The following is a 15,398-nucleotide window of genomic DNA, read 5'->3' on the forward strand; positions in this document are numbered from 1 at the left end:
CTTCAGGCAGACGGAGGCTCTACCCTCTAGACCAGACCTCCTGCCAGACCTCCAGCTAAAGAAATCCACTTTTTGTTCCATAAGGCGGTTATGTTTTCATTTTCTAGTTCATTAGCATAACCTTTGATAGAATACAGATATTCCAATGCAGTTTATTTCATTGCATTCTAGATTAAATTACCTTTCCAATGATATATAACATGATGGTATTATTCATACATACCAAGATTTTCACAGTTTTGGTCACTAGTGTCAGGCTCAGCTTGTTGTTCCCCTAAAGCTTGATGCCCAGTGCAACTGCTACTCCCTGCACCCCCTTATCTATGCCACTGGCTGGAGGTCAGGCAAAGAGGCTACAAACTACTTTGAATATGTCTTTCCTGCCAGCCTGGAGGATGAGTGCTAATCGCTTTGTTTGGTAAACCCTATATCCAAACTCAAGTACACCAGACCCCACAGAGAAACCTCTCTGGAAAGCCACCCCAATATAAACCTGCAGGTTGAGTCTGTTTGGTCTATGATCATTTGCTGCTACTCAGCCTTCAGTGGCTCAGGGGAATGAGTTATCCTAGTTATTAAGCACTGACAGAGCTCCATGCCATGAAATGTGGTTCAAATTCAATGGAAAATAAGGACAGACATAACAAAGCCTGTTACTGCCTGTCTGTGGGGAAGAAAAATGACCTTTATGAAAATGAATATCTGTTCTCAAAGGCTTTACATCTTTATGGAAACACAATGAACAGTTTTCTTGGTTACAGAATCTCAGTCCTGTACAACTCAAACATTGGGATGAAATACCTGATGGACTTCACTTAAATCCTGGGGGGTTGTTTTGTGTTGCTTCTGTCAGTAAAACAGAACCATTTGATTCATAGCAGCTCGAGGGGTGCAAAACCAATCAACTCCCCCACTATGCTCAGGCAGCAGGGCTGTGAGGAAAACAGCAGCCAACAACCATCTGCAGAAAATAATCTTCATTATCACCCTTAATACACAACACATTTCAGGACGTGCTCTTCAAAAGGGAATAAATTATCCCTAGTCGTGGGTGTCAACATCATTGTGGGTATAATAAACTGTGATTGTATCATGTTGTGGACCTCTTTCTGAAGAGTCCTACATTAAGAATTTCACATTCTTGTCACAGCTGTTCTCTGTTAAAATATCAAAGCTGCAATTGTGAGATAGCCATACAAAATATCAAAGCTGTGGTTGTGAGAGTGCTGCACCAAAGCTTTACAACTGACAGTGCTGACAGTGTTGTCCAATTTCCAAAGTGGGTTGATGTACCGCTCTGCATGATTGCAACAAATACCATGGTTTTAGGCAATGTGATGATGACAGGTTACATCAGGGCTGTGGTTTCCAAACCTTTCTGCCTTGAGAGCTTTCCCCATCAATATCCCTGCCAAGGAACCCCTGTACATCTGTGTCTTGTAAAGGACTGTGAAGGGCTTTAGGGTGCATTCTCAGTTACTGTGGGGTGCTGTTTTCAAAGTAAGAATATACTCTATAGAACGGGGTGGCCAAACTTGCTTAATGTAAGAGTCACATATGATAAACTTCAGGTATTTGAGAGTTGCCATCAGTGGCACAGCTAAGGGAGTGCAGTGGGTAGCAGTTGCACCAGGCATCAAACTTTAGGGGGGCAACAAGCTGAGCTTGACATGAGTGACCAAAATTGTGAAACTCTTGATATATATATGTTTAATACCATCATGTTATATATCATTGGAAAGGTAATTTAATGTAGAATGCAGTGAAACAAACCCTATTGGAATATCTGTATTGTATCAAAAGTTATGGCCAATTAACCAGAAAATGAAAACACAATTGCCTTATAGAACAAAAAGTGGATTTTCTTAACTCAGAACTGACCTATGAGACTGACTGTTGTTCAAGTGGTGCACCTCTTATATTTAGCAAGAGAAGAATAACCATCTCTCTTCACTCCAACACAGTGTCTCGAACCTATCAGGGGCACACTTTTTATTTATTTATTTGATATTTATTTAATTTGATTTTGTCTGGGGGGGGGGGCTATAAATCTTCTTTGACCCCAGGTAGCAGATAGATGCCTTTTCACTTTTGAAAAAGCCTGGATGTGATGTCACTTCCAGTTGTGATATCACTTCCGGGGCAACATTTTGAGCTTGACAGCGGGCTACACTATCATTAGCTACGCCACTGGTTGCAATATTTAGGAAGCATTTAAATTCTTAAATATATTTACTCACTGTGAACATTAAACTTATGGTATGTTTTAATTGAGTGAACTCTCAGTTTATACCCAGTAAATAAAGTTTGAAAATTTCTTATTTATTTTTTTTATGTTAATTGTGATGCAAAAAGAAGCTCAGTCAACATATTTCTGCAAGCCACACATTATATATCAAAGAGCTGCATGCGGCTCGCAAGCCACAGTTTGGCCACCCCTGCTAGAACATTCACCACTGCCCTGTATCTAAGTCCTGTAGAGGAAGATCCAGTTGCAATGGGCAATCTGTCTTTCAGGGAAGGTGGACTATTTCTACTTACCTTCATATTGAAGAACCCCATAGCACAGACTGAAATAAAAAACACTTGCCATTGAATGTGAATGCCCATGAGAAAGCACCATTGTTCATAAAACTGACCCAGTATTCTTAACTTCAAGACAGTAGTCCTACTATGTGTGCCATGTACAGAGTAGCCATAGTTGTGGTGGTGGTGGGGTGGTGGACATAGGATCACATCATCTAGTTGTGCTTAAGTGTTCTTGGGTATGCTTCTGAGCATGCTTCCTGGGTATTCTGGCATTCAGCCCTGTCTGCGGAGGCAAGTGCTAAATGCAGGGAGAGTGCCTCTGCAGATAAGCAGTGAACACATGGATACCCAGGTGCATCTGCATGAGGACATGGCTAGCTGGCATGCTCCTGCTTTCCTACCATCACAGGTATGCTGCACATGGCAGGCATAATGGCTGCATAGGGAAAGTTTGATCCTGGGTAATAGGCATAAAAAGGTAGCTATGAACTGTATCTGCAAGATCTCCTTCAGTTTGACCTACACAGGACTCTTAGGAAGAATGGGCTATATCTCCATGGTAGAGCACCTGCTTTGACTGCAGAAGGTCCCAGCTTCAATCCCTGGTATCTCCAGGTAAGATTGGGAAGGGCCTGTGCCTAAAGTCTGAATTGCCCAGACAGAGACATAAATGTAGAGGCTGATTTAATGCCCAAAATCAGAAAGTACAAGCTGTACTAAATTTAGGGTTCAGGTTTTGAATTGCACAGACTTTTTGGAACCCTTCCTTTCTGTTTCTTCACTTTCTCCCCTCTGTTGTCCCCATTACACCCTCCTCCTTCCTACCCGTTTCTGTCACTTCTTCAATCACTCTTTTTCTCAGTTGTCTAGTCAGATCTTCCATGCAAAACAGATTCTGTTTTATGACTTGCCAGATTCATGCATTTCCCCATCGCTGCTCAGTATGCATTCCTACACTATTTACTGTTTAATGAGATGCAAAACCTTGCAGCGAGAACATATTACATAACAAGCTACCTAAGAGGATTTGCAGCTTTTGAAGATAATGCACAAATGGCCTGTATAATCTGAAAGTTTTCAAAAGACAATAATTGAGAATTTATTTCCTGTTTATAGAAAAGTAAAAAAGTCTGTTTATAGAAAAGTAAAAAAAAAAAAATTACAGAGATGCTGACATGACTAACTCTGATTTCGAGCACCTACGACTTGCTCAAATTCTACTGTTTCTCCCTCCTTTTGCATCCAATGCCCCTTCTCCTGATCTGTCATTCTCTCCACCTGTTCCTGCCACCCTGACTTTGTATCTCTCTCTTTTTCATTAAAATTTACTCTTATTCTGTGCCCATCTTATGCAGATTCTATGCCAGCTGCATAAGTGGTCTCTGTAAAGGGCATCTGCACGGACAAGCTTCTGGTTCTCAAATGTCATTGAATCTCGCTGGAAAGAGCTTGAAAGATGGTTGCCCACATTGTCCCATTTTATTTATTTTTCACATTTTTTATACCACCCTTCCTTCAAGGAGCTCAGTGTGGTGTACATAGTTCCTCCCCTCCTTTTGTCCTCACAACAACCCTGTGAGGTAGGTGAGGCTGAGAAATTGTCAGGAAATCCAGGTCACCCTGGAAACTTCATGACTGAGCAAGGATTTGCATCTGCTAAGTCCAACTCCTGAACCATTACACCATCCTGATGGCCACGTTGTAACCATGATACTTTGATACTCTCCCACCTCCCCCACCCCCAAAAGATGCTTTGATCCCCTTCAACAAAGTAGTAAGGACCAGCACACACTGGCCACAAAGCAGGCACATAGTTGGTACTTTGATGGGCTTAGGCTGCAATCCTATGCACACTCACCTGGGAGTAAGCCCAACTGAACACAATGGGACTTACTTCATAGACGTGCATAGGATTGGGTCACTAGACCCATTAGAATTGATAGGGTGAAGCATACATAGCTCTCTGGGTTATAGTGACGATGCACACTCAGATAAAAATTGCTTGGAAAGGTCCATGGCTTTTCACAGAATAAAATGGCAGAACTCAATGACCCCAAGAAAACAGGATCTGTGGTTGCAAATTATATGCTTAATGGCCAGTGTGGATATGGAGACTTTAATATGGTGACACATGCCTTGGGTCTGCAAACTCAAAAGGGAAAAAAGGACATGCAAAACATTGGGTATTTCCTCTAACCTTTAAGTCAACTTATAACAGCGTATAACATATACCTGACTGATACCTGTGTAAGCTGCACAAAAATCAGTGAAGTCACTCTGGAGTGGGGCTGGTTTAAATGCTCAGAACTAAGACTGGGGTTCAGTATAAAATTAATTGCACTTTTGACAGGGAGGCCAAATATATCAGCCAACGCGTTAAAAATATTTCCTAGCATTCTGATTTCCTTAACAATATGACTTGGTTCAGACTCTTCAGCAAAGTATTTGTTAGTCTTGGAAATAGTATGGTTTATATAATATTTGCTGGCTACAATAGAAGTGCATCTTTTTTCCACTATGCAATATATAACACTATGAAATAGATAAGCCATCCGGTTTATTTTGCAAAGTGTGTATCACTTAATGAGCTTACATGCTGTTGAAATGCACTGAGGGACTAACATAATTAAAGCTGGAGACCTGCCTAACAACCTTCAGAAACACTGAGATTCTGATAAGGTATGGGTAATTAATTCAGATCAAATCTGTGCAATAGAGAGAAAAAGGAATCCTGCGCCTTAGCCATTTGTGATCAGCTGTGGTGTCCAATTAAGGAGCTGCAGAAGGGCCTGACTCAAGTCAATTTGTTTGCTTCACTACCTTATGTTACAGGACAGAGCTAAGGTTACCATATGGAACGCTGCTTGCAGGAATTAATGATTCAGTTCCTTGCTTTCGGCATGGATTCTAAACCTTGTGCCTTAACTCTGCATTTAATAGAAATGGGCTTTGGCATGGAATACAGATAAAAGAATCCTGCCACAAGAATGACCTTGAGCAAACTTATTCACTAACAAAAGCTAATAGGTTAAAACATTTTTTAATAAGACTATTATTACTTTTCACATGAGAACTCTGCTGTCTTTAAGTCTGTGATCCTATATACACCCTTCACCTGGGAGCCAGCCTCACTGAGTCCAGTGAGACTCAATTCCATGTAAACATGCATAAAAATCAGACTGTAATAACAGGTGGTGTTTGCCTAAAGAGAAAGAGATGGTCTGTGGAGCATATTTCGAGAAGCGAAGGAAGATTGGTCACAGTCTAGCGAAGGGAAAATTTGCCTCTGTGCTGGACTGCACAATCACAGTACAGCAGTCAACTGAAGTCAAGCTGAAGAGTAACCAGGGCTGCTGCTCAAATAGTTTGCTCTGTGCCTGGCAAATACCTTTCTTTGCAAAGGGCAGATGATTGCATGGCTGGGGGACAGCTGTTCGCTGACAGCTAAGGTCAGCTCATGACACACATCGCAAGGAAGGCTTCTTGGGAAGGTTTTTCTACACCAGACTGTCTGGCTGTGTTTGTTTCAGTCTGTCCCCAAACTGAGCTTCCTTGGTTTCCATGTCTCCTCGTCCTCTCCAAGGGAATGTGTGCTGTTTTTGAGGTTAGTTCATTTTCTAAAAATTAAGGTGAATCTAGCTGTTTTTTCCCCCTAGTTTGACATGGGGAGACTTTCAAACATGCATTGCCATGAAGGACTTAGGCCACTGATTCCCAAACTGTATGACGTGGCATAAGACAGGGCAGAGCAGAGCTTCAGCAACAGAGATGGGAAGATGATGATCTTTGGCCTGAGAATAGGGATGTTAAAATATGTGGGCTCGTTTTCATCTGTGAAGTGGTGGAGGGAAGGGAAATGCCCTAGCTGAGGCAATTGTCTTGTACCTCATGCAAAGCTTCTCTTCTTTATGTAATCAAAAGTAATCAAAGGTTGTTTTCTGCTAGGCTTAAAAGCATTCCTGGAAATTCCAGCTCACAGCAATATAAGTAGTTACATATTCCTCATTTTGCCAGGCAGCATTACCTGGGTTGGGCCACCTTTGGAGAAGAGGAACTCTCCACACACATGCTTTTTCTAAGTGCAGTAAACTTCCCATTGGCTTCCAACTGAAGGTTTCTTTTCTTAAAAATAGCAATGGTGGCACGGGGAAGTCCTAATTGCAACAAGCAGCCCTACCTCCTGCTTTTGTTTGCTTTTCAATATTGTTTTCGATTATCATTACTGAAACAGGTGTATATACCTCATTTACATGCGCAGCAACCAGGAATGAATACAGAGGCTGTAATGCTGAATGCACTTACTTGTAAAGAGCCCCATTGACTTTGGTGGGGGTTTCTAATGAATAATTAGTTCCATGATTGCATCTATAATCAGGTAAATTATCTGCACACATAGTGGTGATTAGTCGTGTTTATTTCTCTGTGCAATTAGCTACCATGCAGCAAGTGAAGGCTTGCTCTCATGATCTCTTTTGTTCAGAGACTATTAATCTGTATTGATTATCCCTGATTAATGTCACTCCCTGGGGGTGATCCTCCTAAATCTGAGGAACGGAGGTTTTTCTCACTGCCCTGTTGTTGACTTTCTCCTAAGAGATCAGGCCACAGTGAAATTAAACACAGAGAAGCAATTACTGTAGCATGCCAAATCCTCTTAAAGTGCAAATTGTGAATTAAAAAACAATGACAAATACCTTATTTGTTACCATGGTGCCAAATGTACCTCAGACTCCATTTGACTTGTTCCCCATTTAACTGTATGAAACATAGGAAAGAAGACCTGGATTTGTTCACAGTGAGGAATTTATGGCCTCCAAATCCCTGATGAGGTTTGCAAACCGTTGGGGAATAGCAACACTGAGTAGCATTCATCAGCTGAGTATCTAGTTCAGCCATTTTCAACCACTGTGCCGCCCAGGTGTGCCGCAAGAATTTGGGAGAGGGTCATTTATCAATAGGACCATTGGGGGATGTGAGCCCCCATTGACAGCCCAGTATGCCTTGTCGATTGTCAAAAAGCTGATGGTGTGCCTTAACCATTTTAGTGCCTTGCTGTGAGATGAAAAAGATTGAAAATCACTGATCTAGCTCTTTAAAATGAAATTGTATGTGGTCCCTTTAATGGTCTCTCTAAAGGGTGTGTCCTTTGCTCATTCCTCTTTGTATATATATATAGCTTCTTGTTTACTGACTGTTCCATTACAGAAGAGTATATCTTAATATCTGTTTTTAACTATTGCTTTTATCACATTTGCATGCATCCAGGGGCAGCTATTTAGGGCTCCTGGTCTTCCAGTTTCAAGAATCTTGATGTGAGTAAAATGTTTGTATAAGTCTGCATCAGATTGTGAGTAAACTGCCTTTAGTTTTAAATTTTTGGTCTGAGTTTTTTGTGCCTTGGTTTGCAAGCAGCCTGGGTAGAAGAGTGATAACCTTTTGCCTGAAACCGACACAAACAACTTATGTATCTCAAGCATTTTCATTCAAATTGTAAGGATGCCAGGTTTCATTGAATTTTGAGCTATCATGGTAGTACACACTTCTACACATTCAAAAGTGACCTACGAAAGGATGATTATTCTACTTTTACCTGTATGTCAAACGTGAAGGTAATTGCTCCTAACATGTACACGCATTAAAAAAAATGTGTGTAATCTAGTTGCATTATTTCAAAAAGAGGGTGGATCACTTTGATCTTTCACTTTTACCGCCAAGACTCTCCGCTGAAAATAGATGAGAAATTACTTCGTGCAAAACCAAAAAGCTCCTCTTGTGAAAGGTCACAGAGAGTTAAAGATACTTTCATAGTGCAGAAACTGTTTTTACTGAATAAAAAGCTCCTGTGCTAGAGTCACAAACAACTTATGTATCTCAAGCATTTTCATTCAAATTGTAAGGATGCCAGGTTTCATTGAATTTTGAGCTATCATGGTAGTACACACTTCTACACATTCAAAAGTGACCTACGAAAGGATGATTATTCTACTTTTACCTGTATGTCAAACGTGAAGGTAATTGCTCCTAACATGTACACGCATTAAAAAAAATGTGTGTAATCTAGTTGCATTATTTCAAAAAGAGGGTGGATCACTTTGATCTTTCACTTTTACCGCCAAGACTCTCCGCTGAAAATAGATGAGAAATTACTTCGTGCAAAACCAAAAAGCTCCTCTTGTGAAAGGTCACAGAGAGTTAAAGATACTTTCATAGTGCAGAAACTGTTTTTACTGAATAAAAAGCTCCTGTGCTAGAGTCCTATTAGTCACTAGAAAAGCATGGAATAAGGACCGTTCAGCATAACCAGATCAAAGCACCATTCTCTTCTCTAGGTCACAACAGAAACTTGTGAGCAAATATTTTATCACTGATGTGATAACTTTGGGTGAGTTTGTTACCCAAAACACAGTTTATCTTGAGAACTTCTTCTTTAAGTACTTCCTTTTAAAAAGTGACACATTCAGCAGTCTTTTGGCTGACATTGCCTTATTCCTTTGCTATGCTAGTTTAACAGCAGAACATTTTTTGCCTGTCATGCAGGGTTTAAAGTAGACCTTGTCAAGCTGGGCCCCTTCTGGGGCTGGCCCATTCATGAAGCCAGTTGAAATGGTCACCTCAAGCAGCAGTTTGTCTGGAGGGGGGGCACCCACCTCCATCTGCCCACTTTTCCTCCCACTCCCTGGGTTGGTGAAAGAAAATGCAGGTATCAACCTTCCATTTTCCTAGACAGGGAAAATAGCGGAAAAGGAAGTGTGGAAGAGAGATTGGTACATCACTTGGTAGTGGGGGAGGGGGCTGCATTTGGCACACCACCTTAGAGGCATCAGGAGGCCCTGGGATGGTCCTGGCTTCACCAATCAAGATGTGTGCCATCAGCTATGAACTGTGGTCCAACAAGAGCTCAATACTTATTTTTCTTTCTTCCTTCCTCTCTGGGACTGCAAAATCGTGGAGAATATCAAACACCTGGCAGATCACAATATGTGACTGGCGGGGAACTGTGTGGTTTGGGGGGGGGGATTGTATGTTGTGCAGATCTGCATTACAGGCAAAAAAGCCTGTCAGGACAAGTAAAACAAGGAAATAAAATAGTGACTTATACGCGAGTTAGCATTTCTTAATTTGCAAAGAAAATGTAAATTAATCTGATTGCTTATTTGGGCCTGGGAATGTTAAATTTTAATGGGGAATTGGTTAAGAGCAAGATATAATGAAGCTATGAGATTGGGGTTTGACGTTATGAGTGAACATGACACTAGAGCCAGACCCTGAAGCAATGCTTAGGCTGCCTGGAAGAGACTAAAAAGAATTATTAATCCTTTTAAACCAAATGTTAAAAGGAAGCCTCCATCAGTAGCACACAAAACCCTCTACAGTCACCTGAGAGGAAAGGTGAATCCTTAAGGCACAGAGAGTTAGATTTGATCTGGAAGCTGCTGAAGGGGAAGCTAAGAATGGCAGGTAACTTCAGCAGGTATGCTTGGAAAACACACTTGGCCTGATTGCTGACAGGTGTATCTACCTAATTCCACCCAAATGCTCAAACCTGTTTATTTGTAAATGATGCAAACATTACGAAGAAATCATGTTGCCAGTGAGCTCTCCTCCAAAAAGAGGGAGCCCAGATAGCACTGCAGCCCAACAACTCACCACTTAGGGAACAAGCAAACAGCCAGTTTTCGTAACGTCCGTTTCTGTTGTGTGAATTTATTCCCAAACACATAAATTCATAATTAAAAACAAACAGCAGTGGCAACCCTCTACAGCAGTGTTTCTCAAACTGTGGGTCAGGACCCTAGGTGGGTCACGAGCCCATTTCAGGTGGGTCCCCATTCATTTTAGTATTTTATTTTTAATATATTAGACTTGATGCTACCATGGTATGTGACTGCATTTGGGGAAATGTTACACATCTGTCCTTCTAACAGGCGTGTATGCTTTTAACAATGATAAGAAATGGGACTTACTCCTGGGTAAGTGTGGGAAGGACTGCAGCCTAGGATTGTTAAAAATCTTCCTGCTTGATGATGACACTTCTGGTAATGACATCACTTCTGGTGGGCCCTGAAAAATTCTCAAGTCTATAAAGTGGGCTCTGGTGCTAAATGTTTGAGAACCACTGCTCTACAGGCCATAGAAGTCTCTGTACTGACTGAGCAGAAGACACCTCAGCTGTCATCGTTTTTAAATAAAATGCTGAACCCTGCATGCTGCCCCAAATTCCTGCACAGAAGGGCAGCATATAGTAGATTAGCAATCAACAAAATAAGACAATAAACTAAGTGAGCACTAACTGACATGGCGAATGACAAAACTGCAAACAGTCGAAACCACAAAAGCTTTGTAGATAGAATTTCCAAGACCCCAGTTGTGCAACAAGGACACAGTCTAGTGTCCTAACACATAACATCTTATCCTACTCCAGTGTGGGGGCCTGTTCGCAGTCCCAATTCAAACTACATTCTCTGCCTGGAAATTATCCATCATGTGGCCCTATACAAGTTGACCTTTATGAGGGCCTATTAAGTTTCTGCCCAATGTTGCATATACACAATAGGGACTAAATATGTACACCTATGGGTCAGGCAAAAAAGGGTTAACAGTGGTCTCTTATTTATTTTTCATATTTTATACCACCTTTCCTCCAAGGAGTTCATGGTGGTGCACATAGTGCCTTCCCTCCTTTTGTCCTCACAACAGGACTGTGAGGTAGCTGAGGCTGAGAGAGAGTGACTGGCCCAAGGTCCTTCAGGAAGCTTCACAGCTGAGCGTAGATTTGAACCTAGATCTTTCAGGTCTAAGTCCAACTCCTGAGCCACTGCTGTCCTGACTCTTCTATCGTCAATTCCCTCTCTGTATTCACATATCAAACAAGCGAAAGCCCCTCATTATTCATCTCACTTACCCACACAGGAGATGCCTTGGATTTGGTCATTCTGCTTCCTGAGTCTGTCTTTTGGAGCAGGGGATGCGCCATTCAGCAGAAGCATGAGGAGGAGCAGGAAGGTTGAGGGAGGAGCCATCTTCCAGCCCATGGTGAAGAAATGAAGAGTTTATGTCACACGAGGAGGGAGGGAAACAATTGAACATGGCCACTGACATAACTGAAGTTTTCAGAGACTCATACTCATTGCTCAACAGGAAAGAGTACAACGTGATGGTGGAATAATCTCTTTTTATGAGAACCTAACTAGCAAAACCCTACTCTTTTCTACACATGAGACAAAACTTGTGACCCCTTCTGCCAAACACAGCCCACCAGCCATGTATTGTGGCTTACACAGTACTTGGCAACTGCTGTTTCCAGGCAGGCAGCCAATCCAGAGATTTTATTAGGCACCTGGTGAGTCACCACAAATGGCTGATGCCTGGAGCTTGGTGGGTTAGGAGCTGAGCAGGCTTGTTTTAACCTCTGAAGGAAAGTGGTCGTGTGAAGTAGATTTGTAACCAATGTTGACAACATTCATTGCATTTCTAGGGTACATTTCCATCCTTTGATGGCACTACAGAAACAATAATCTCCCACTGGTTCTTAGGAAAATTTACTTAGCGCATAAGCCCCATTTAATGTAATAGGACTGACTTCTGAGTAAGCGCATATAGAAGTGCACTGTTAGACTGCTAGCCTATGCATGTTTACTCAAAGATAAGTCCTATTAATTCAATTGGATTTACTCCCAGATACATTTAGCTAGGATTGTAGCCTTAATGTAACATGAACCACATACTCTTTCCCAGGCATCCCTTGATAAAGATGCATCAAAATATGTCTCTTGGCAAATTTCTTAGTTTGTCTCCTGTTGAACCAAATGTGTCTTCTCAGCTCAGGCCTTCTGAAAAAGTTTCAAATGCATCACTGATCACTCCTGCTGATGATATCACCGCTCCTGCTGTAGAGAAGACCCAGAGCTCCCCTCCTTGTCAGCTATGCCCCTGGTTGCTGCTAACCATTTCTTGGCCCATGTTTTGAATCCTTTATTGGACTGGGATTATGTTGAATATCATCATGAAGTGACTGCAAAAATCTGCCTCCTGAATAAAAGGATTGTGAGGCAGGGAGTCCACCTGTTGTCTCTTGGAGATGCAGCCACCTGACCTCTTCTGGGGGTCTTGAAGACATTCCTTTCATTTTACTCTAGATCAGGAATACGTTAAGCTTTCTCGGAGTCTCACCAAGGCCAAACTGTAACTACCTAAGGGTGTAATCCTAACCCCTTATGTCAGTGCTTTCACTAAGGGTAATGCAGCTTTGAGGTAAGGGAACAAACGTTCCCTTACTTTGAGGAGGCCTCTGTGGGTGACACCCAACTGCAGGATGCAGCACATGTCCCTTTGGCACTGCTATGCCAGTGCTGGAAAGCACTGACATAAGGGGTTAGGATTGCACTTTAAGTCTCTGCAAAGTAACTCAGAGGAAAGCAGAGAGGATTGCCAAATGAAGGTTGAGTTGCTCAAAGGAAAAAGGGAGGAACTGGTCTTGCTGGGAAATGATTATGAGGAAGAAGTGAAGAACTGCTAAAGAGACAAGCTCCAGTGTGAGCAGCTGGCACAAGGGGTGGAGCCCACAGCCTCTTGTATAATCAGGCAGGATTCTGTCTTGGTTCTTGATGTTCTGGCTCAGTGCAGATACATAAGAAGCCTTGCTGGAACAGGCCAAAGCTCCATCTATTCTCGTCAAACATCCTGTTTCCCACAGTGACCCACCAGCTGCCTCTGAGAAGCCCCAAGCAGAAGAGAAATGCATTGCCCCTTTGCAACTGATATTTGCTTCTCCAAATGCTTCTCATTTGGTTGTCCCTTCAACCAGTTTGGGGAGGTCCTTTTGCAGATCTTGATAATCTGCTTTGGTTTTTACCATCCTGAATAGTTTGGTGTCTGCAAACTTGGCCACCTCTCTGTTTACCCCAACTCCAGATCACTTATGAACAAGTTAAGAAGTACTTATCCCAACAAGAACTTTGAGGGACCCCACTTCTCCTTTTCCTCCAGTGTGAAACCTGCCCATTTATTCTTGCTCTTTGCTTCTTGTTTTTTTTAACCAACTGCCAATTCATAAAAGGATCTAGCCTCTTGTTCCATGCCTGCTATGTTTCCTCAAGAGTCTTTGATTACAGGCACTTTAAATTATCCTAAACACAGGCTGTCTGGGGTGGCAAGCCATTGACATGCAGAAGTTCAACCTATAGGAGCAGCCAATTTTCTTCACCCAGACTCACTTTTTTTGGTCATTTGTGGTGATGTGTATGGAAAAAAAAAACAGCCTGATGAGTACAATGAACCCATGAACATAAATGGTTCACCATGTTGAAACAAGTATCATGTGGATGTAAAATATAATATGCACCAGTCCATAAGCAATGGTCACACTGGAAAGACGTCATAAGGAAGCCCTATACTTGTACATTCCCTAGAGATCTACTTTTCATCCTTGGAGAAGCACAGCATTAGGAGATTGCCAGTCCAATCCTATGGGGCCAAAATGGTACTCACTGTATCGTATGGGCACTAGGCAGCTGCTGTAGTCTCCTCAGGGTGAGGGAGCATTTGCTCCCTTACCCCGGGTAATGGCGCTGCAGTCCCAATGGGTCTCCTGCTTTCGAGCAGGTACAGAACTGAGGAGTTTCATGGTGGGCTGCCTGGGTCAGGAGGGAGGATATGGAGGCAGAGACTGCTGCCACCTCAGTCCTCCTCCTAAGCCTAATTCTCCTCTCCTCCTGCCCTCTCCCCACCCAGATCCACCCTCCCCTACCCCAAAATTCCTCAGAGCCAGCCAGCGGGATACCTGACTGCTGGCCACTCTCTGGCGACGTCTTCTCGTGTCAAGACCTAGTGCCGACTGGTGCTGGGCTCGACACTGGCGCTATGGCCCTAGCGCCAGCACAAAAGTGCTTTACAGCAGCCAGCGGTACGAGAGTGCCACCAGCAATCGAGCCCAATAGGATCAGGCCCTCATGCTCCTTCTCATAAGCAGGCCCTTGTGCTCCTTCTCACAAGATTTATTGCTTCAAATCTCCCAACTCACCTGACCTTTTCCTTCTCTTAATTTAGATATGGCTACATGCACTACCCTAGTCACGGGGTCTAAAGCTATATGCAATTACCAGCCCCAAGTAGCTGCCAGATTCCTATACAAAGCCAATATAATGACACGTACGATAGCTAGAGATGAGTGTTTTTCAGGCAAGACCCCATCACTTTCACAGTTGTGACGACTGGCAGAAAGTCACTGCCTCAGTGCAAAGAAAAGCTGCAGATAATGAATTTCCGCTCTCAGAAGTACTGCTTTAAAAAAAAAACCAACACAACAACCCAATAGCAGTTCTCAAATCAGTAACGGCAGTCAACCGCTAAAGAAAATGTTTCATGCCTTACCGGTAATTTCTGCAGCAGCCTCTCCTAAACACAGAAGCATCAGGAAAGGAAGTACCTCCTGGAGAGCCGAGCTACTCACAGTAACCAATTCAGCCTTGGTTTTTGACTTCCTCTTTCAGCAAACACAGCGTGGTGGTTGTGAGGGTGGGAACTAGATAGCAAAGTCATTGTCTGAATAATATCACTAAAGCTTCCTTAGGAAAGTTCCTCAGAGACTTCTATTGAGGAAGAAATAAAGTCCAGTCACGTTACCTAAAACGAACAGAAAGAACGCAGGGTTAATTCAATCCGGAGTTACAGCTCCATGATCCAGTCCTGTACTGTACACTGCAATAGTTGTTGTGTGTGACCTAGGTATTAAAAAGAAAAAAATTGAGGCCACACTTTTCCCAATAGATTGTGGCACTAAGCAACTCATAACTTTTTTAAAGCATAAGGGCAGCTTAATGCAATAGAACAATACCAAAGTCTACAAACAGAACATAACAGGATGGTTCTTC

The 15,398-nt window shown here is 42.5% G+C and overlaps 1 protein-coding gene across 1 annotated transcript in view; it reads right to left on the reverse strand.

Moving 5' to 3' along the window:
- LOC136651242 (putative tyrosine carboxypeptidase MATCAP2) overlaps positions 1-14,937 on the reverse strand; it is a 158,795-nt gene extending 143,858 nt beyond the window's left edge. The window contains exons 1-2 of the mRNA XM_066627464.1: positions 14,899-14,937; positions 11,432-11,549 (exon numbers count right to left, since the gene is read on the reverse strand). Coding sequence (XP_066483561.1) covers positions 11,432-11,549 — 118 coding nt within the window. The 5' untranslated portion in view covers positions 14,899-14,937. The remainder of the gene's footprint in view (positions 1-11,431; positions 11,550-14,898) is intronic.
- Between the last annotated feature and the right edge of the window lie 461 nt (positions 14,938-15,398).

The sequence above is a fragment of the Tiliqua scincoides genome, chromosome 5 (genome assembly GCF_035046505.1).
Source record: "Tiliqua scincoides isolate rTilSci1 chromosome 5, rTilSci1.hap2, whole genome shotgun sequence".
NCBI lineage: Eukaryota > Metazoa > Chordata > Lepidosauria > Squamata > Scincidae > Tiliqua > Tiliqua scincoides.